We start from the raw sequence: 23,628 nt of genomic DNA, 5'->3' as shown, positions 1-23,628 counted from the left end.
ACCTAGAGCGAGCCAGTAATGGGCGGCACCGGACTAGTCTCATTTATTTCTATGGTCCCTGACCGGACCTTTAAACTATCCATACTCCAATTCCTACGGCTCGTGGTCTGGGCATTGTGTCTCAATCGACAGGTTCCCTTTTAGTTCTGATCATAGGAGTAGCCCATGGTATATGGGGGTCATCAAACCACAAAGTAGAAGGGACGCGGGCGCTAAAACCCTGAACATCCAGGACATGGCCACTATCTGAAAGCAAAGCATAGCGGCACACTGAGAAGAGGGTGGCACCTGGAAGGTGGTTTATCTTAGGTGCCATATAGGCTGTAAGATTCCTACTAGAGAAGATCATACACCGCGATCACGTGCGGTGTAGTGGACGTCATCGCTCAGTCCAGTGACCGGCAAAAAACTGGAGCGCTAGGGGTATTTAACCAGGGCGGTGGAGTCAGAGTCGGAGTTGTGGAGTCGGAGCCCATTTTGGTGGAGTTGGAGTCATGGAAATTAAGGAGTCTGGGTCGGAGGTTTGGCTTACCGACTCCACAGCCCTGGATTTAATGGGCAACTACATGGTCTCTTATTTTATCCCACGTTCCCCCTTGGCCAAAATTTAACCTGATCCTGAAATATTTTTAAATCTTACACTTTTTCTTCCCCAATCTCAGCACTGCCCACCTCTTGTTCCCCGCCCCATCGCCCGACAGGACGCTGTCATTTACCTTTACTCCGCTTCCCCTTCAGCATCAGATTCTGGTAAAGTTTCACAGTTTTCCTGTAGTTTTTGGTCTCGATCATCAGCTGCTGCTCCAGCTCCTGCAAAGCAGAGAAATAAAATCTCATTTTCAGTTTCGCACATTTATTTATACGTCGTCATCATCTTTTTTATTTGACCCCAAATGTTAATCCCCGGGGGCAGAATATTATAGTGCACAATGAGATCATCATGGAAACTTCCCACAAGATCTGAACCTGAAGGCAATTAAAATTTTACAATCAACAAGTGGCTCCTGCTACTGAAGTGCTAGATTAGGGAAATGTGATAAATGTTAAAAAAGTGTATTTTTAGTGGGCTGTAAATGGCGGCTGACAAGTCATCTGGACCTGAGAAAAACGCCATTATAACACGATAATTACAATCTGAGCCCTGCACTTACCGGCCGAAGATAACGCCTTCTATCATATCATACAGCAGCCATATTGTCCCCGACTGCTCCTTCCATGGAATGCAAGAACTTTGCATCTTTTAGATTCTATGGTGCATGTTCATGCCTTAAAGGGGATGTCGAAGATACTGGTACCGAGGTGCTATTAATGTCTCATTAGACAAGACACATCGATGTACACCACTGCTAAATCGTAAAGTATACGAAGGGGGTGAGGAAAGGGGAAAGGATGTGTAATAAAATGTAACTTTTATTTAATATTAAATAAAATTAATTTTAAGACGTACCATGCATCCATATAGGACGTATATTGGGAACAAACTAGAATATCATCAAAAAGTTAATTTATTTCACTTCTTCAATACAAAAAGTGGAACTCTTATATTATATAGAGCTATTACAAACAGAGTGATCTATTTCATGTGTTTATTTCTGTTAATGTTGATGATTATGGCTTACAGCCAATGAAAACCCAAAAGTCATTATCTCAGTAAATTAGAATACTTAATAACACCAGCTTGCAAATGATTTTAACATCTGAAATGTTGGACTACTGAAATGTATGTTCAGTAAATGCACTCAGTACTTGGTCGAGGCTCCTTTTGCATCAATTACTGCATCAATGCGGCGTGGCCTGGAGGCGATCAGCCTGTGGCACTGCTGAGGGGTTATGGAAGCCCAGGTTGCTTTGATAGCAGCCTCCAGCTCATCTGCATTGTTGGGTCTGGTGTCTCTCATCTTCCTCTTGACAATACTCCATAGATTCTCTATGAGGTTAAGGTCAGGTGAGTTTGTTGGCCAATCAAGCACAGTGATACTGTGGTTTTTAGACCAGATATTGGTACTTTTCACAGTGTGGACAGGTGCCAAGTCCTACTGGATAATGAAATTTCCATCTCTAAAAAGCAGAGGGAAGCATGAAGTGCTCTAAAATTTCCTGGTAGACGGCTGCGCTGACTTTGCGGCAAATACGCAGGTTTTGCTGTGTTTTTTAAATTCGATTCAATGGATGAAAAACGCGAAAAAAAACGCTGAAACAAGTGACATGCGCCACGTCCAAAAAATGCAGCAATATTGTATAGGAACTTTTGGTTCATGTTCACATGATGCAGCAGAAGAAGTTGCCCGCAGCCAAACACAGATTCTCGAAATCTCACATATCTCCCTGCCAAATTCTTACCACTCATTACATTACCGCAGCAGGAAAATTCTGTGTAACAAATTTCAACATAAATACTTGACAAACAAAGAGAAGAAAAAAAATAATATTTTGCCCATTTCACTTACAGAGTAACTGTAGGTTTCATTTCCCACCCCCATAAATCAATAGAACACGTGATAATAAGAAACATTGTAATACATCTTATCAAAGAAATCCGCTGCTTTCTCCTCCTGGACTGATCATTCTCAAAAGTCTCAATTCCGGAGTGAAATCTGCCTACCGTGAATCTAGATTTCCCCATTACTGAGATCGATGCCAGTTGGTGCTTATAAAATTCTATGGAATGAAAGGAGGAGCTAGAGGAACACTGACAATCCTGCAAGTCCTCCTGAAATGACGCTTTCACACTAGACACTTTTGCTGCGTTTTTTAATGCTAATTTTTCAGCGGTGTTTTACAGCACCAGCAAAGCCTACGCATTTCAGAACTCTCGTGCACACACATTGGTTTTTTTTTGTCATCAGTATTTTGTGCTTTGCATGGTTTTTTAGATATAGAGCAGGTTTTGTTTGCGGTTTTGGTGCCAAAATCTGATTCCATGGAATAGAACTTTTTTTTTTCTTCCAACACTAAACTTCATCAGCATGCACAAGAGAAATCTAAAATGCCAAAATCGCCGCAAAAAAAAAAAAGCATTAAAAAATGCAAAAAAAAACAAGGAAAACATGCTGAAAAAAAGCCTAGTGTGAACTTACCCTTACAGTTCTCCATAGAACTTTATAAGCACCAACTGTCAACTGGTTTCAAGAGAACTTGCAACAGAATATCTGTGTTCCTCTGGCTCCTCTCCATAGAGTGTTAAAAGCACCAACTGCCATCTCCTAGCTCAGTAATGGGGAAATCTATATTCACACTAGGAAGATTTTACCCATGAAGAGAGAGTGAATGATCAGTCCAGGAGGAGAAAGAAGCAGAGTTCACAGATAAGATAAATTACAGAGTTGCTTATTTTCATGTGTACTATTGATGTAAATACAAATTCAAATGACGGACACTCTTTATGTACATAGGAATGATGTAAAAGCTCCTCAAAGACAACTAAACAGGAGTCAAGTATAGGGCTACATTATATATATATATATACATATACATACACGTACGTACACACATATATATATATATATATATATATATATATATATATATATATATATATATATATATACATATATATACATATATATATACACATATATATATACACACACGCACTATAAATATATATATTATTTTTCCCAATGAAGGCCGGCTAGGATAACTGATCTTATCAGAATGGGAGCCTGAAATCCATCTCTGGTCTCATCATCGGCAGCTGCCTTTCCCCCCTGCTTTACACTACAGCTCTGCTTTTCACAATAGTACCATAGATTCTCTGTCTCTAGTGAATGGTGGAGGAGGGGGCTATGTAGGTTCGCAGACCGCTGTAAATTGAGACGAGACCACCTGTGCTGGCCCCCATTACATTCTTAGAGAATAAACAGATGTCAGCCTCACAAGCAGCAGACCCCTACCAGCCTCTTGGCCTCCATATTCTTCGAGCACTTCTCCTTTTGCCGGCCGAGGATAGTGACATAGTGCTGGACATCGGGGTCAAACATCTCGGCTCCGCAGAAGGCGCTGGACCAGCCGGGGCTGCACCTGTACACCTCAGACGGGCAGACGGACATGCTTTCTCGCTGCCTTACTTCTTCATTGTCTTCGGAGAGATCCGGACTGGCGCACAGGCGGTTACAGTCGGGGAACGCTCTGTAGGCAAGGCTCTCCTCACTTCCCGCCGGCTGATCCTTATCGGTGGCCCGCGCTGGAGAATCAGCCGTGAGGCTCTCCGTGCTCGTCATCGCCAAACGCGTCTCACAACCTTTAACGGGAAGAAGTAAAAAAAAAGAAAAGGTCAGAAATTCTCCTAAAAGGAGCAAATGCCATAAAATAACAGAGAGGAGTCACAAGGGGAGATCGTCAGACAGCGGAATATTTCGGCTGAGGTGTCTTCACATTACAATGTGGACTGTAGATGAGCCGCTTTAAGGGGAATCCGTCAGCAGGATGTCACCCCCCAAAACTATGTAGACGCGCATGTAGCTTTTCCAAAGACAAGTCCAGCCCGTTACGCCGCTGCTGAGAAATCAGTGTTTTAATTGATATGTAAATGAGGCTAAAAGGCTATGGTAGATCTGAAGCCTCGACCACTCCAGCTCTATTCTTCACCCAGCGCTGCCTGCTCTTGTTTGACGGACAACTCCTTTGCCTGAAGTTTCACAGAATAAAAGCTGTCAGTGAAGCAGGAGGCGGCAGCGCAGGGAGGGGAATAGAGCTGGAGTGACGTAGGCTTCAGATCTACAGTAGCTCAAGGGAGGAATTCTGCTGACATACTCCCTTTAGTGATGAGTGAACGTGCTAGCACCTGCAGTGTACGGAGTGGGCCAAGTGCCGGAGCCAGTTCCATTGACCTGCATGGACTCCACATTTTGGGAGGGGAATAAATGAGGACACCGTGCAATACCAGACGCCAACACAAACAAAAGTGGTGCAATTTCAAGAAAAAAAGAAACTGTTTTACAATCACAAATAATAACAAGTACATATTAAGGCCAAGCTGCGCTGCACAGAGCATATTCCCACCGGCCTAAAGGTTATTATATGCGGCGCTGCAGTCCTGCCCCATTTATATCAACAGAGCAGAGCGGCAGCACAACCCATGCACAGCAGCCGTGCACTTTCTGGGGGGGCGGCAGCATGAATTGTAAAAACCACAAATCCCAGTAAGAAACACAACTGGGCAGAGAATAAGTCCCCATGTGGGATAACGTGTATCCGCCACGTACCTGGCGGCTTTGTATCCACGGTTGGGTCCACGTCCTCCGGGGACAGTGAATAGTGGCGCTCAGCTGGTGATGTCTGCTCTGCAGCACCACGGGAGGCGCCATCCGCGGCTTCTTCTCCATCCGACACGCTCGTCTGCTCGCCGATTGCTGCTCTGCCTTGTTTCCTATTTTTTCTCGTTTTCCTCTGAATCTTCTTCAGGAGTTGAGCAGGATTATTGTTCAGAGCGGAATCTGTCGCTATTTTCCTGCAGAAAACAAGAAGTAGCCGATCTCCAAATCACTCTATTTCCATCTGATAGTCACTAACTCCCAAAAAATCATAGCAAAGAGGCGCCCCGTGGGTGTCTGCCGTCTGAGCAACCTGCTCCCCACAGCCTGATGCAAAGACTAACCATGGGACTCTACAGGAAGTGGGGGGCGGCAGGCGGGACTCTACAGGAAGTGGGGGGCGGCAGGCGGGACTCTACAGGAAGTGGAGGCGCGGAACTCTACAGGAAGTGGCGGCGCGGAACTCTACAGGAAGTGGCGGCGCGGAACTCTACAGGAAGTGGCGGCGCGGAACGCTACAGGAAGTGGAGGCGCGGAACGCTACAGGAAGTGGAGGCGCGGAACGCTACAGGAAGTGGAGGCGCGGAACTCTACAGGAAGTGGGGGGCGGCAGGTGGGACTCTACAGGAAGTGGGGGATGAGGCGCGGAACTCTACAGGAAGTGGGGGGCACGGGACCTCTACAGGAAGTGGGGGGCACGGGACTCTACAGGAAGTGGGGGGCACGGGACTCTACAGGAAGTGGGGGGCACGGGACTCTACAGGAAGTGGGGGGCACGGGACTCTACAGGAAGTGGGGGGCACGGGACTCTACAGGAAGTGGGGGGCACGGGACTCTACAGGAAGTGGGGGGCACGGGACTCTACAGGAAGTGGGGGGCACGGGACTCTACAGGAAGTGGGGGGCACGGGACTCTACAGGAAGTGGGGGGCACGGGACTCTACAGGAAGTGGGGGGCACGGGACTCTACAGGAAGTGGGGGGCACGGGACTCTACAGGAAGTGGGGGGCACGGGACTCTACAGGAAGTGGGGGGCACGGGACTCTACAGGAAGTGGGGGGCACGGGACTCTACAGGAAGTGGGGGGCACGGGACTCTACAGGAAGTGGGGGGCACGGGACTCTACAGGAAGTGGGGGATGAGATGCAGGACTCTACAGGAAGTGGGGGGTGCGGGACTCTACAGTGGGGATGACTTTCTCTCTCTGCTCCTGCTCTCCTGTCTAACTGTGAACAAGCATAACAGAGGTGGCACAGGCAAGCTAGACACAATGCATGCTGGGAAGTGAGAATAAAGTCCCTGCACCTATAGTGATGGCAGAATACTATGGGGAGGAATAGTCAACTGAAAACGAATGGATGGCAAGTTACAAAGAATGAGAATCGGGACATCTCCTGGACATTTTAAGCTGTATAACTTGTAGGAGGAGGGCAGCAGTACCGCACCTTCCTGCAGATTAGTAATCCATGACAACCCATCAATGAATCGGGTTACACGAGTGACACCTACGACGTTCCCCATCTCACCCATAGTGCAGGACACCCCGGCGGCTCTGTCCCTCTTCATAGTGGTCAATAAGAGCAATCTACAGTAGCTGAATGTCCTGACATTGCTCCTATTCCCTGCGAGTGGGGACAGAAGTGGCTGAATGAGAACGTTATGCCATCTCCCGTGCTCCCGATGCTCCTCTTTCCTAGTGCCACTCTTGTTCATGGGTGGTGCCCGGTATTGCAGCTTAGCCTTATTCACTTAAATAAGACATGGACCAAAATGGCGCTTTTTCTGGAAACCTATTTCTAATCCCAGACTATCCCTTTAAAGCGTTCTTCATCTCGATATCTAGCCCAGCTCTCCCAGCTCAAAACCACGATGCTTTCCGTCTGTCCCCCTATGTCACCCATAAATCGATTTGAGCCAATATATGTATTTGTTGCAGCCGTCACGTTCTGGTCCAATATTTGTAGGATGACAGAGGGGAATATTATTGTCATACAGAAAATAAAGATTATTCTGATAGAAAAAAATCTAATACAGGATCTGCTGGAAAAACACGTTCCATGTGCGGCACCTGATGGGTGGAGGAGATCTGCCATTGATTATCTTGTAAAGGTTTTCCAGCAGGAGGTCGTCCCAGTAGAGGTCACAGAACTTCTCACAGATGGCGCTGTTGAAGGTCGTATGCTGAAGACCTTTCAGGGCAAGAATATATTCACCTACACAAAAATAAAAGAAAGAAAAGAAAAAAAATAAAGAAAAAAAAGCTAAAAAAGTCATGCAGACAAGGTGAACTTAAAGGGGTTGTCCAGGCTTGGGGTACAAGTGTAAAGTTACTCTATGTGAGTGCAGGGTGTGCAAGGATTCTCCAGTGCTGGGGCTGCGGGGTCATCTTCCGACAAGTATACGATTTTCATACTTCCGGCCACATTACGACTAGACGTGTCCGGCCTCTTTCAATTCCCTTGTATTGAGCGAGGCCGCGGACGTCTAGTTTGCAGGTGACTGCATGTATCAAATCGCATACTTGCAGTCACGCGCCCGCCAGCTCCCAGCGGCGGAGAATCCTGACAGCAGGCACACCGACTACCTAAAGGGAACCTGCCTAAAGGTCAAAATCAGACAGTTTTTGCTCTGATTCACTTCGTATTAAAATTTTAATCCATTCTATTAACACTTTTTTTTTGTTTGTTTACAGCTCGTTGCCTTGGAGACTGACCACTTTTTGATAACCGAACACGTGCAGTGCCTACAGGCTCCATTCTTTTGACCTTGTAAGCACGGTGTTGAACCTGGCAGAGATCGCTAGAGCACACTGTTGCCTCCTAATCTTGCCTAGCTTCAGCACAGCGCTTACAAACAGGACAGTGGCGGTGGTCAGTCTCCTAGACAACGAGCTGTAAACAAAAAAAAAGAAAAACACTAATATCTCAAGAACGGCGGTAGATTTTAATAAGCAGTAAATGGCAAAAGTGCTTGTTTTTAATAGTCCTATCCATCTAGGAAGATGAGAGTAGGCCTTTAAAGAAGTTTAAGACTTAACCCTCTCCCCTCCATTCTGATCTATAATATCCAAGACTCCTTTAATGGTGTCATAGACTTATTTGTAGAGCCAGGAAACACGTGCAATCATCCTCATGCAATGGGGGGGTGCAGGGGGCATGCAAGTCCTTTTTTTCTGCAGATCAGTAGCGGTTCCATGCCGATGTAACATGTCTCACCTAACCACTTGATGGGTGGTAACCCATTTAGGCCGGATTGCCCCATTACGTACTACACCTTTCTGGATTTGACTACTTACCCATTGCAATATCTTCAACTCCATTTTCCAAGTAGCCATCAAATGCAAACTCCTCATGTAGGAGGGTCACCACTTTCTGCAGCGGAGAACCTGTGCATTTTCTAGGTGGAGATCCTCCATTAACCAAAGTGTCAGGTGGGGCGTTACTGGAGGGGGAATCTTGCTTCCCCAGCCAATTATTGACAAGGGTGCCGTTCACAGAAGGTAACCCATCGTTGGGAGAACTTGGTGGTGCTTTACTTTGGTCGGATGAGGCTGCTGGAGGAGATCTGGAGGACCCATGGTCATTACTAACCGTATCATTATTTACCATAGTTCCAGAAGGGGGCATGGAGGGGGTCTTAATGGTCTTGGAAGCGGGCTCGGCTGCCAGGGATACACTTGGGATATGCTCTGGAATACTGAGCTGGACTCGGACAAGCGTGAGATTTCCAGTTTTCGGATCCTGCTTCAATAGATAATTATTGACAATGGGGCTACTGGTCAGCGTGGAGGAGTTGGAAGACACCGAAGAGGCCGCCGAAGGGCTTTTGTCTTTCCGATCGCAGGAACAGTCCGTAATACTGGAGTTTGGGTTAAAAGAAACTTTGGCTCGGAAGGAATCACCGCCAGATTTTAATACTTGGCTCGATTTATCTGCGGCCACGTGGTTCTCTATGTCAGTCACGGATATGTCCTCTTCTACGTGATCTTCGGGACTCACATACGGTTTTGGGTTCGGTATTTGATTGCTGGAAGAAATATACATGTATTTAGAATAAAAAGGTTTATCCAGGGGCTCAGAACGCAAAAGGGTTAATCTATCGGGCTGTGAGATGATTGACAGTTCAAACCGGTATAGTGGTACTGCTGGTCCGAACAGTGTGCCCCCTTACCCCCAAATGTCGCGAGTAGAGGTAGCTTTGCGTCATCTGAGGAGCGGAGGCACCGAACCTGATCCCACCCATAGTAAAGAGCTTGTAAGCGCTGCCATCCTTGCCTAGGTGACCGGTAGCCTAACAGCTAATTGTCACTATATCAGTGGTCGTAACCATGGATACCTAAGCTACTGCAATGCCCTGCACACGGGGTAAGCAACATAGTGAATCAGAAGAACTATTCTCCATTTCTAATTGGAGGCATTTGCTGATATTATACCCATTACATATTGGGATAGGATCTTGGAGATGAAAATACCCCATTAACTCGGTTCTCGTTCTTTTTGTGCTGGTACAGCAGCAGTCACACAATACAATTCAAGCTCCGCACCTGCGGATGTCTGGGTTCTGCATAATAACGATAGGCTTGAAATACGTGGCTGGAGAGGTGAATGCCACAGGTAGATTGGTGGGGAGGTCCTTCAGCGGGACCGGTCCTCTCACCGCCATCAGCTTTGTTTGCGTTGCGACCGGAACAAAACCTGCGAATAGAAACGTTGATTTCATAAGTTTCCCGGCACAATGGCCGACTCCAGGCCGCTCTACATGGCCGATATCGGGAAGAACAAGGCTGGAGTCCTGGGTTCAATCCCCACCAAGGACAACATCTGCAAAGAGTTTGTATGTTCTCCCCGTGTTTGCCTGGGTTTCCTCCGGGTTCTCCGGTTTCCTCCCACATTCCAAAGACATACTGATAGGGAATTTAGATTGCGAGCCCCATCGGGGACAGCGATGATAATGTGTGCAAACTGTAAAGCGCTGCGGAATATGTTAGCGCTATATAAAAATAAAGGTTATTAATATTATTATTATTATTATTATTAAGAACAAGTCTTTGTAGGAACACGAGATCATCGATGTACATTAAGTGGTTGATCAGATCACTTATACGACCTAAAGAGCAGAACTGTCGGCAGTACATCTCCTCGCGAGAGCAGGGGACGTGCTGCCGATGACCCCACGGGTGGCATCGGTCCGTGTGAAGGGGCTTTAAACGAGCGCTGATCCATCAGGTTATATCTAAGGTCATTAGCAGTTCAAGAAAGACCATCAATTGTCCCCCATGAAACGTTTGGGCGCAGATTATGGACATGAATGTTAGCTTCTGCTTACCTGCTGAAGACCCCGATATATGACGGCCCTCCTCGTCATTGTATAGGCAGCTCGGCACACTCTAAGGGTAGGGAAAACAAAGGGATTATCTTTTTACAATGATGATCAATGGCAGACTGTATGGGCATCCATTGGCTGCAAAGGTCAAGGGCAAATGTCAAAACAAGTGTTTATACCGAACAAAGTGTGAACGGCACCAGATTTGCGCTATAAGCGGCACTAAAAACACACATCCCTTGACAGTTGCCCGCTCCCACCCAATACACACGCTGATGGTGGTGCATGCATCTGGTTTTGATGAGGGGGGGAGTTGAGTAAACTGTGGTCGGACACCTCTGGAGGTGGCGTATCTAAGGGCAATACATTTTGGTGTGCCTATCCTTTCTTACCACCTAGACAAGGTTTTGAAAGCCCCTTTTACGTGCAAAGAAGTCAGAGGTTTGGACGAATCTCCTCAAATGTGTATGGGCACCTTAAGGTTGGCTGAAGCCCTAAGCAAAAATGTCAGGGTGAGATGTCCATGTCACCTCAGGGACCTGAACCCAACTTATCTCCCGTCACAATAGAAGAGATTACCATGAACACGTGTGGCCCCGTACGCCGGTATCTCTGCATCTCCGTAGTCACCTTACATTTCACACGGGAGCCCCACACATACATGGTCACCAGAGATGAAGCATAGTGGATGGTGGGAAACGACTGTTGCCTATTGTATCTCGCTTGGTTTTAACCTGATGACCTTTTAACAATCTTTTTTGGAAGACGTAATAAAAGTTGAACTTTGTCCGCCTTTATTACTCTTTTGGCCTCCACTGCACCTCATCTCTGCTGGATGGGATTACCGGAGGAAGAGGAAGAAGACGAAGAAGAGGAGGAAGAGGAAAAGGAGGAAGAGGAAAAGGAGGAAGAGGAAAAGGAGGAAGAGGAAGGAGGAGGAGGAAGGAGGAGGAGGAAGAGGACAAGGAGGAGGAAGAGTGGAAGAAGAGGAAGAGTAAGGAGAGGAAGAGGAGGAGGAGAAAGAGTAGGAAGAGAAAAAGGAGGAAGAGGAAGAGTGGGTGGTGGAGGCCTGAGGACAGACATGATGGCTTACAAGGTGTGTACGATGCTCTGGACTATGTCGGCTTTATATAAGCTTAGAATGACCCCTCATCTACTTATCTGCCCACCTGATCGGTGAGGCCGATTAATCCTGCCCATATCGCTTTACTGTCTAGTTTCTTTTGCTCCAGATGTTTCCTGCAGACCTGAAATAAGAAGGATTACGCCATCAATAAAACAGGCCACAAACAAGTAAAAAGTTATGTGTGTGTAATATATACAAACTGCTTGGTGGGTTCCCGATCTGAGCCCGCCCGCTCCACACAGTGCAGATGCCGGCTGTGTAATACGGTCAGCCTCTAACAGTGGTCAGTGGTGGTTTAACCACTTAAATGCCACTGTTGACAACTTACAGAAACATTTAAGTTCCACCATTCTGGTGGCACAGCAGTTTGAGCCCATTATTCCCTGCAACGTGATTGGGGGGCTGGTATGGCAGATGGGGGGCTGCTGCCATCTTAGAAGTCCTGGGCTTCATAGGAGAGAATGATGATTTTACTATATTCTGTAATTCTGAGGTATTGCGGAATATGGTGCAAGCAATCAAACTATGAAAAAACTGCAGGTTCAAGTCCCCTAGCGGGACTAAAAATAAAGTGCACTGTAAAAAACTAAATAAATAAATAAATAAATAGAGAAAATGTAAAAATAAATTAATATATCGGGCACCACCACAATCTGATCTTGGAAAATATTTTTTAATTATTGAATCCATATAGTGAAGATTAAAATTGCTGTTCCACCCCACCACCTCTCCTCCCACCCAAAAAAATGCAATTAATGTCATATATAGCCCAAAATGGCCCCAATACAGAACAGTATGGAACAAAAAAAGAAACCCTGCCACAGTTACATCCACAAAATAATAAAAAAGGTTTTGGGTCTTGGAAAAATCGCAACAAAAAACAATTTTTTAAAATTTATTTTGAACAAAGTTCAGTTTTTTTTTTTTAAAACCATTAGAATAAAAAACAAAAAAAATAAAAAATAAAAAAAATAAATTACTACACAAGTTTGGTATCGCTGTAATCGGACCGACCTACAGAATCCGGCTGTTAAAGCGAATAATAAAAAAAACAAGTGCGGATTTCCATTTGTTTTACTATTTACCCCACTTTTTGTTTCACAATTCTGCGTGTACTCCACTTGGAAAGTTTCCTGTTTTTCAGTATAAGGTTTGAACGGCGTCATTCAAAACGACAACTCGTCTCACAAAAAAATAAGTCCGCATACGGTCATATTGACAAGGAAAGAGGACAAATGTAAAATATGACACCCTTAATGGGTGAAATACCGCACTGCGGCACCTTGGAGTTTTACGTTCCGCAGCCGATCTCTTTACATGGCACAGAGCAGAAAACCCACTAGAATAATGACATTTTTGGAATTCACACAGGTACAGCATTTATTTATCCCGGCTGCATCTGCCGTCATCATGTAACCCGATGAGCCTCCGGATGTGGAGCGGGGGAATGTCGCCGCGTTTTCTCCGCCAGGCTCGCATGCATCTGTGTGCGGTTACCTGCGAGGCTTCACCTAAACTTGGCCTCTCCTCCGAGTCCCTCTTCGCCATTTGCAGCAGGAACCGCTTAAGCTTTTTGGGCAGCGCCAGCTTGTGATGAGCCGGGAAATTGAATTTGGCTGCGGACCATAAAATAGCTGCGATGCCATAAACACAGGCCTGGAAATAAGAAAAAACAAGGAAAATGTGCAAAACGTTACAAACCACAGAGATGGACACCGGGATACAAGACAGAGCACGTAAAAGGTAGGGCCGGGATCACACCAGGAAACAAACGGCTGCAGACTGGTAACATCCGCTGATCGGCCTTGGTTTCATAGCAGACTGTCCTGCAGATGTGCACAGAACGATCAGCAATAGACAGTTCTGTGCGTATAGGCAGCCATTGATCTCGGCAGCACATGCGCTGCCGAGAACAACGATCTTGTCACAAAGCCAAAATTAATGTTAATCAGCAGACTATTTACATGGGAAATCACTGCTACCAGGAAAGCTTATATTGTGATTGTACAGTGTCAGTGCACCTTCCGCTAATCATTGTCTTTAGTGAAGACAATGGGACCTGACCACCCTCCTGACGCATCTCCGAAGTATACACTTGTATTCCTTACCAGATTACAAAGATGGAGCAGCTTTCTTAAAAATTCTGTATTTGCCATTCCTCCTGGACATGTATGCTAGGTGCTAAAAAAAACCCTCATCAAAGAGCGCGTCAAGGAGACCAAACAATGTAGACAGTGGTTTTGACGAACCCCTATTCTTTCCAGACCCCCATACACAGGCAGCATTTTAAATGACTGATCTCTCACCCTCATTCCCCAACAATTCAGGGACCCCCGGGACGTATTAAGAAGGTGATCACGGGATCGCACCATGGTATCTAATGTGCATGGGCTCCACTCACACTATAAGCTGGTATATGTGCAAAGTGTAAGAGAACGCTCACACGGTGACCATTTCACAGGCAAAAGCAAAGAAAAAAATCAAAATGAGGAAATACGGTGCTCTACAGCAAGTAAATAGTAATAGTACATGTAAATAACATTGGGTACTTGGGTAATGCTATTTTGATTTAAAAAAAAAAAGCATAAAAGTCATACAACCACGACAAGGTGACCCATCAGGACTGTCCAAACCTGTAACCTCACCATGTGTAAGTTAAACGACGATGGGTACATCTTGTCTAAGTACCCCATGTCATTTACATGGACAATTAGTATTTACTTACTGTAGGGAATTCCCTAGTGATGAGCGAACATGCTTGAAAAAGGCATTAGGTGCCAACTGAGTGACTTCAGCGTGCTCAAAAAAGTTGCTCAACTCGCTGACGCTGCATGTCTCACGGCTGCAACACATGCAGGGGTTACCTGCTTATTAGGCCAGTGTATTAGGCAATCCCTGCATGTGTTGTGGCTGTTGAACAGCCGTGTGACATGTAGCCGCGGCGACTCGAGCATTTTTTCGAGCACATGGAACATACTCAATTAGGACACGAGCATGCTCAGATAACACCTTATCCAAGCACGTTCGTTCATCGCTAGATTTGCTCATTTTTTTTTACAGTTATTTATTTTTTTTAAAGTAAAGTCATATCATCAATTTATTTTTACATTTCCCGGAAGAGTAACAGAGGGATGACAACAAAGAGATGCTCCAGAATTGTTCTTTTCAGGCCGGGTTCTGGATACAGACTGGCCTAATGCAAATTTAGGCATTTACTAAAAATCAGACGTCAGGGTCCTCTTTAAAGGGTGCACTCTTCAGCATTCTTTGCACTGGGCTACACAGAGGATGGCGCCACTTTTAGTTGTCCAGGGGGGCTCTAATCACTGCTGGGCCCCCAGACATCAGACATTCGTCATCATAAATGTCCTTCAGGGATGCGACCTATATACTATATAGCTGATCTGGTAATTTGTAAGGAACAACTACATCTGCAAACCTTGTGCACTTCTTCGCACCTGCAGGTGGCCGGAGCGGTGCTGCCGCAGACGGTAGCGCAGCGCGTGGACGCAGCCAGACATCTGAAGCCGTCCTGTATTATCTACTAATTAGCCACAAATATGGGATAAATCCCAGCACTCGCTGACAAGACTGAGAAACATCTTGTCATACACTTCAGCTTTGGACACAAAGGAGAGGTCAGGCACATGTCTCCCATCTGGTTTCTGGCACAGCTGTCCCTATGGGAATGTAGTGTGATGGTGCCCGCGCCCTAGGAGGGGCTTGCAGTGATTTTAACCCCGATCATGGCTGCAGCACTGGAAACCTCAGCTCCTACATCTCTATGAACACTATATTTAGCCGCCAGAAAAACAGATCCATGTGTGCGCCAGATGTGCGCTCCCTACAACAGAGCGAACTGAATGCAACACTTTTTTTTTTTTCCATTTTGCACGGAGTAGCGAGATGTTTTTGACACAGCGATAAAACTTTCAGATCACATTGGAAAGGGAATGTTGCATTGTACCTTTTCGGTCCCAGATCCATCTCCGTCAGGGTCGTACTCAGGAGGAACACAAAACGCGTCAAAAGGCTCTGAAAAAATAAAAGAAGAAAAAAAGAAATGAAATACACAAAGCGGAAAAATAAAAAAGTATGGAGGAAAAAACCTATAGCCATCCACCCCCCTTATGGAAGTGTGCAACATGCGAACGATGTGAAGTCTTAATATCTGAACCCTCTAAGGACACAGCTGCTTCAGTTTTTTATTCTCACCTTGAAATAACGACATTTTTTTCCCCTAACACATATGGTAGCATTTAGTGTAAGAAGAAAACAATAAAGGCAAAAAGAGTTTTCTTTGAGGAGTGTGGGAGGAAAAAGGAAAAAAAATCTGTTTTTATAGCATAACTTTACGGTGCAGTTCAGCAGGACTATGTTCACATGCAGCAGATTTTTTTTTTTTTAAAGCCGAGTTTTACAGTACCACAAAAGCCATGAGATATCAGAAATCACTTGGTTTTTAACCTGTCTTAATTTGATAAGCGCTGCGTTTTTTTAGAATCTGCAGCATGTCCATTCCATCAGAGATTTTTCACCCGTAGGAAGCAACAAAAAAGTGGAAAAAAAAAAAGCTGCAAAAAACACACCCAAAGTATTTTGCAGGTTTTTATTCATGGCAGCTTTGAAGCATTTTTGGGGGGATAAAATTACATTTATTAAACATGTACTGTAGCCAAAGCATGCATGTAAGTTGGATCCAACAACACTGAACAAACAAACAAAAAAAAAAGCATTTTCAAAGCAGCATTTCTACTGCCAAGAGAGCAGCTTTGGTTGCAGAAAAAAAACACTGCTGCATGTGATCATAGTCTTCTAATTTTCTTCCACTTTACTTGAGTGGAAAAAATGGGTTTTTTAACATTACTACTGCACAGTGTGAGATCTCAGCAGCAGGGAGAAGGGACACTGAGGAACCGTCAGGCTAGATGTGCAGAGATTCAGCATCAGCAGGGAAGAGGGTCACTGAGGATCAGGCTAGATGTGCAGGGATTCAGCAGCAGCAGGGAAGAGGGTCACTGAGGAACTATCAGGCTAGGTGTGCAGAGATTCAGCAGCAGGGAAGAGTGTCACTGAGGATCAGGCTAGATGTCCAGAGATTCAACAGCAGCAGGGAAGAGGGTCACTGAGGATCAGGCTAGATGTGGAGAGATTCAGCATCAGCAGGGAAGAGGGTCACTGAGGATCAGGCTAGATGTCCAGAGATTCAGCATCAGCAGGAAAGAGGGTCACTGAGGATCAGGCTAGATGTCCAGAGATTCAGCAGCAGCAGGGAAGAGGGTCACTGAGGATCAGGCTAGATGTCCAGAGATTCAGCAGCAGCAGGGAAGAGGGTCACTGAGGAAATATCAGGCTAGATGTGCAGAGATTCAGCAGCACCAGGGAAGAGTGTCACTGAGGATCAGGCTAGATGTGCAGAGATTCAGCATCAGCAGGGAAGAGGGTCACAGAGGATCAGGCTAGATGTGCAGAGATTCAGCAGCAGCAGCAGGGAAGAGGGTCACTGAGGAACAATCAGGCTAGATGTGCAGAGATTCAGCATCAGCAGGGAAGAGGGTCACTGAGGATCAGGCTAGATGTGCAGAGATTCAGCAGCAGCAGGGAAGAGGGTCACTGAGGAACTATCAGGCTAGATGTGCAGAGATTCAGCAGCAGCAGGGAAGAGTGTCACTGAGGATCAGGCTAGATGTGCAGAAATTCAGCATCAGCAGGGAAGAGGGTCACAGAGGATCAGGCTAGATGTGCAGAGATTCAGCAGCAGCAGCAGGGAAGAGGGTCACTGAGGATCAGGCTAGATGTGCAGAAATTCAGCATCAGCAGGTGAAGAGGGTCACTGAGGAACTATCAGGCTAGATGTGCAGAGATTCAGCAGCAGCAGGGAAGAGGGTCATTGAGGATCAGGCCAGATGTGCAGAGATTCAGCATCAGCAGGGAAGAGGGTCACTGAGGAACTATCAGGCTAGATGTGCAGAGATTCAGCAGCAGCAGGGAAGAGGGTCACTGAGGAACTATCAGGCTAGATGTGCAGAGATTCAGCATCAGCAGGGAAGAGGGTCACAGAGGATCAGGCTAGATGTGCAGAGATTCAGCAGCAGCAGGGAAGAGGGTCACTGAGGAACTATCAGGCTAGATGTGCAGAGATTCAGCAGCAGCAGGGAAGAGTGTCACTGAAGATCAGGCTAGATGTGCAGAGATTCAGCATCAGCAGGGAAGAAGGTCACAGAGGATCAGGCTAGATGTGCAGAGATTCAGCAGCAGCAGCAGGGAAGAGGGTCACTGAGGAACTTTCAGGCTAGATGTGCAGAGATTCAGCATCAGCAGGGAAGAGGGTCACTGAGGATCAGGCTAGATGTGCAGAGATTCAGCAACAGCAGCAGCAGGGAAGAGGGTCACTGAGGAACTATCAGGCTAGATGTGCAGAGATTCAGCATCAGCAGGGAAGAGTGTCACTGAGGATCAGGCTAGATGTGCAGAGATTCAGCATCAGCAGGGAAGAGGGTCACTGAGGAACTATCAGGCTAGATGTGCAGAGATTCAGCATTAGCAGGAAAGAGGGTCACTGAGGAACTATCAGGCTAGATGTGCAGAGATTCAGCAGCAGCATGGAAGAGGGTCACAGAGGATCAGGCTACATGTGCAGAGATTCAGCATCAGCAGGGAAGAGGGTCACTGAGGAACTATCAGGCTAGATGTGCAGAGATTCAGCATTAGCAGGAAAGAGGGACACTGAGGAACTATCAGGCTAGATGTGCAGAGATTCAGCAGCAGCAGGGAAGAGTGTCGCTGAGGATCAGGCTAGATGTGCAGAGATTCAGCATCAGCAGGGAAGAGTGTTACTGAGGATCAGGCTAGATGAGCAGAGATTCAGCAGCAGGGAAGACGGTCACTGAGGATCAGACTAGATGTGCACAGATTCAGCATCAGCAGGGAAGAGGGATACATCGCTGTCAGGATCACACTCAGGAGATAATATATCATTAAGCTGTAAAAAAGGAAAGCCATCATCCGGGCTAGGTGGGTTGAGATACAGCAGCAGGGAGAAGGACACTGACGGACTGTCAAAAAGGCTAGCTGTGCAGAGATTCAACAGCAGCAGAGAGAAGCGACATGGAGAATCTGTGAATCAGGTTTGGCGCACAGAGATTCAGCAGCAGCATGGAGGAGGGATGCTGAGGAAACGTCAGTCAGGCTACATGCACAGAAATTCAGCAGCAGGGAGAAATAACAGCAAGGTGCCATCTACCAGACTAGGTGTGCTGAGAACAGCATCATGGACTGACACTGAAGAACTGTTAAACAGGCTGGGTGTGCAGATTCAGCAGCAGCAGGGAGGTGTGTCACTGAGGAACTGTCAGGTTGGGTGTGCAGAGATTCAGCAGCAGCAGGGAGGAGGGTCACGGATAGACTATCAATCAGGTCAAATGGACGGGGATGGAGAAAGACTATGCAGCCATTCCGACAATGATTTGCAGAGTAAGTATGCCAGTCTCATCAGGTTGAGGAGACCTCAAATAATGCATGCAGTTTACGAAGTGAAATCTGGCAATAGATTCAGGCTAGGTCTGTGGCACATTCCTGCAAAAAAAGTGGTGTGGAACAAAAAGGAAAAATTGCACACTACAGAAGGATGCACAACTGTAAAGCTGCCCTGGGACACGGCCGGTCTCTACTCCGCTCGGCATCCTCCTGGCATTTCTACACAGGGTCTGACGAGCCGCCTCCTCTAAGGAATAGTCATTATAATTCTGGATTATCACAAACACTTCTACATATAGCTACAAAAAAAAGGAAAAGAAAAAAAAACAGGGCGGGCGAGTCAGCCATAATGAGGCTATTTAGCCAGACTTTCATGTGACAATCATCGCTCGCTTTCATCAGCCACTTCACCTTCCTTCTGATGAGTAACAAAGAGAACTTCTCCGCTGTGGTCGATGAAGACAGACTCCAGGCACAAAATGGCTGCAAAACAGGAGAACAAGACGTCAGCGCTCCCGAAACATCAAGGGTCCGATTAACCATTGCATGCCTGATCAATCAGAAGGGACCACACACATATAGAAACACAATGGCGGTATTATTCCTCACCTGCAGAACCGGAGGACACAGATTACCAAAATTATTCATACAATTACAGCTTTTTTTCTGCTAAATTTACGGAATCCTGAGTCACTCGGCCCATCCGCGGCTCCCGCTTCGATCCGTTATATTGCCAACACCTTACCATTACCCTCTGCTCCTACATTATAGAAGGGGGCAATTATGGAGACCGATTCCAGCTGCTGTACGGGGTCACTGCATATTTTTAGATAAACCCCAGCCATAATCTTGCTGACGTATGGATTTCTGCCACTTGTTCTAGAAACACATCACTCCCAGTGTAAGTCTTCTGAGCGAACCCACTCCAATAATAACCAGTTTGCAGATAATAAAAGAATATTTCAGTTTCAGAAATACCCTTTACTCCAGCTATAGATTAAAAAACAAACAAACAAACAAAAAAAAAACACTGTGCTTTACTCACCCTCCCCAGGTCCATAGATGAATCTCCGCCACTGATCCACATGTCTCTTATTGCTGAAGTCATATAGCCAATCAGTGAGTTCAGCGGCTCAGTGCTCAGAAAATGACAGATACCCCAGAAGCAGCAGTGGAGACTCAGCGCTGGACCTGGAAAGGGAGAGTCTCGCACAGTTTGGCCTAATTTATTTTTTTATATTTATTTTTTATTTATTTGTTTAAACAGAAAACGGTCTCAGGGGGCAGAAGAGTTTTTAGAAACCGGAAAACCCGTTAAAACCCCCCATAATTCATGGTGTACTCTTTTGCCATGGAGCGGAGCCCTCGCTACCATTGGCAGGTGCTGCCTGTGTTATACAGCCGGCATCTGCCCCTATCCGCCCGCTCCAATCGATGCAGTGTGACCGCTTAAATGCATCGGTCAATCACCGACAGTCGCCCCAAGTAGTGCATTTGGTCGGCGTCCATCAGCCCAGCGTGACAATCACGGGTGCCCATAGTTTATCACAGCTGCCAGAGGTCGACAGGAGACCCTCATTGTCGCCATGTTGGCATTCTCAAGGGAGACCGTGATTTTTGCAGTGTACTACAATAGTGTTGAATAGCAGTATATAGCACGAGTGTTCATATGAGCCCATGTTTAAGGGGACTAAAAAAAATAAATAAAAAGTTTTAAAAATAAAATAAAAAAAATAAAATCTGAATTGCCCCCTTTCACAGTGAAAATAATAATAAAAAATAAATATAAATATAAATATATATATATATATATATATATATATATATATATATATATATATATATATATATACAGGTTCAGTATTGCTGTGGGTTAAAAATTATGTGCCCAAGTGGTTTAACATTGGGAGACAATTTTTTTTTCCAAAAATAGAGACTAAAAATGCAATAAACATCATACACACCCCAAAATGGTGCCATTAAAAACTATAACTTGCTACAGCTTTAAAACGAGTATTCCCATCTCCAGGATCCTATCCCAATATGTGGTAGGTGTAATAATATTAGCAAATACCCCCAGTTAATAATGTAGTATAGTTCTTCTGATTCGCTATGTCTCTTACCCCATGTGCAGGGCATGGCAGTAGCTTATGTATCCATGGTTACAACCACTCATATCGTGACAGTTAGTTGCTAGTGGTCGTAACCATGGATACCTAAGCTATTGCAATGTCCTGCACATGAGGTAAGCGATATAGCTAATCAGAAGAATTAAAGGATTCAAAATTGATTAAGATCAAAGGGTGGATTAGCAACTGGTGAACATAAATCCCTTTAAAAACATGTATTTATTTAGAAAATGAATAAAATGCACTATGAATATATACGTCTGGAATAAATCTGCACGGGTTAGTAGCAGTACTTATCTTTTAGACATAAAGGAAAAATTCTGATCCCAACAGCTTATGATCACATTGATTTTTTACAAATATGGATGTAACAGATTTTTCATACAATGATTAATATCTTCTGACACGTATGGAGATACGAATAATTTCTGTGTTGTGTCGGATCAGTAATTCCATCCCAGGTAACGTCACACAACGGGGCCTATTTATCCCTAACATGTCCACTGAGCTCTTCTTACCTAGTAGTGGAGGTTGGCACCCTAATGATACGGGATTTGGCGCTCCCGCTCCACGGTGGCTCGCCCTCACTTCTCCTGCCTGTCCCTAGATATTATGAGAATATGAAAAAACATCCTAGTCTAGACAAAATGCCAGCGAAAGCACAGCACAGAGAGATAATTAAAAACGTATCCGTTTCGCAGTTCTATAATGATGTCAATCTCTGTAGCTCGTGCCTCGACGCGTTTCGCCATAACTGGGTCATCAGGAGGCCCAATTTAGAACTTATGAGAGTTAGAGATGGCCATTAAGGATGCAGGATAATGATATGCCCACTGTGATGTACCATATACCAAATATGTGTACCTAGCAAATCAGAAGAACTATACTATATTTCTAATTAGAGGTATTTGCAAATATTGTGACACTACCTTCATAATTGGGATTGGATATTAGGAGATGGGAATACTCCTTTAAACCAATAAAATATTGAAAACATAAGCTAGAGAAACAAATTTGATATCAACATAATCGTAAGAATCGATTTACAAGGTCAATTTTGCCGGAATACGAATGCTGTAAAAACAAAACCCAAAAAGACAAATGGAATTTTTTAGTATCTTATATGGTAAAATGAATGAAATGGCGGAGGGTCCTATTTTTTTATTTTTCTTACTTTGGCGCGTATCCAAGTGTTAGGACATTTATTAAATTCTGGACAATTTATATAAAATCTAATAATCTGGGAGCATCTAGTGTGTGGAATACGTCATATATACATTGAGACAGAACATGTCCATCTGCAGCCGCTGCGGGCGCTGGATGCCGGCCCTTCTGATCCGGCGGGGACAGATAAGACAATGCCGTATAGTGGTTCTGCCAACCCGGCCACAATGGCTCCCACACAGCTCAGATCCAGACTCGTGTTGTGATGGCTGCAATTACATCAAAATGACTTTATCATCTGCCAGCGAGAAGAGGCTATTGTGCGAGCGGCACAAACGGCCTCTGTCAGCCATTTACTGCAGGACTCCAGTAATGAGGGGCTTGTTCTGTGCCGGGGTCGTGTTCCTGGGGGTGACGACATTGGACAGAAAGAAGAATGACTGTGACAGAGAGGACATGACTCCTCTGCACGACTACACAGAAAATCACAACATCCTCTTGCCTAGGGACATATGTATGAAGAGGGTAGTCCCAAAATCGAAAATCATAGGCGTCTAATCGTAAAAAGGAGGCCGCGGTGGGGGTCACAGATACGTGATGAGAAATGGGGAGCAACAAGATAAACCAGGCATGAGCATTTCCATCCCCAGGGACACCATCATTCTCAGGGTTAATAAATGAAGATGGGACACCAACTTATCTCCGGAAAGACCTAGGACCTAGGAGTGCCCTTGACACAAGACCGTCCATTTATCTAGTATGTTTAGAGGTGTCTCGAATGTTCCACTGATGAAGAAAGAAAAAAAAAAAAAAAGGATCAGGCATATTGAATTTCAACATACCCAATCCTTTTGGGAGAGAAAATATAGCCATAGGGGTCTGGCAGAAATTACCCCACTCTACCCATTAGGAGAACACGTATGAGGGGGTTGGGAATGATTGCGTTCCACTAGAGGTAAGGCGTATGGTTATCATAAAAACATTTGATACAAGTCTAATTCACCAGTTTGCTTAAGCTACTTTCACACTAGCGTTAACTGCAAACCGTCTCAAAACGTCTTTTTTCAGAAAAAACGCATCCTGCAAAAGTGTTTGCAGGATGCGTTTTTTCCCCATAGACTTGTATTGGTGACATATTGCGACGGATTGGCATACGTCGT

The 23,628-nt window shown here is 45.3% G+C and overlaps 1 protein-coding gene across 2 annotated transcripts in view; it reads right to left on the bottom strand.

The window, feature by feature from the left end:
* The window catches only part of KNDC1 (kinase non-catalytic C-lobe domain containing 1), a 104,838-nt gene that overhangs the window by 36,083 nt on the left and 45,127 nt on the right, over positions 1-23,628 (bottom strand). For both annotated transcript variants that reach the window (XM_077258537.1, XM_077258538.1), the window contains 11 exons: positions 19,587-19,658; positions 15,667-15,734; positions 13,197-13,355; positions 11,743-11,820; positions 10,577-10,637; positions 9,795-9,945; positions 8,547-9,277; positions 7,320-7,464; positions 5,205-5,449; positions 3,894-4,240; positions 717-810 (listed from right to left, as the gene is read on the bottom strand). In XM_077258537.1, the coding sequence (XP_077114652.1) occupies positions 717-810; positions 3,894-4,240; positions 5,205-5,449; positions 7,320-7,464; positions 8,547-9,277; positions 9,795-9,945; positions 10,577-10,637; positions 11,743-11,820; positions 13,197-13,355; positions 15,667-15,734; positions 19,587-19,658 (2,151 nt within the window). The remainder of the gene's footprint in view (positions 1-716; positions 811-3,893; positions 4,241-5,204; positions 5,450-7,319; positions 7,465-8,546; positions 9,278-9,794; positions 9,946-10,576; positions 10,638-11,742; positions 11,821-13,196; positions 13,356-15,666; positions 15,735-19,586; positions 19,659-23,628) is intronic.

This window comes from Ranitomeya variabilis, chromosome 4 (assembly GCF_051348905.1).
Source record: "Ranitomeya variabilis isolate aRanVar5 chromosome 4, aRanVar5.hap1, whole genome shotgun sequence".
NCBI classification, from domain to species: Eukaryota; Metazoa; Chordata; class Amphibia; order Anura; family Dendrobatidae; genus Ranitomeya; species Ranitomeya variabilis.
The sequence above is the reverse complement of the archived record's forward strand: the minus strand, read 5'-3'. Positions and strand labels throughout refer to the sequence as shown.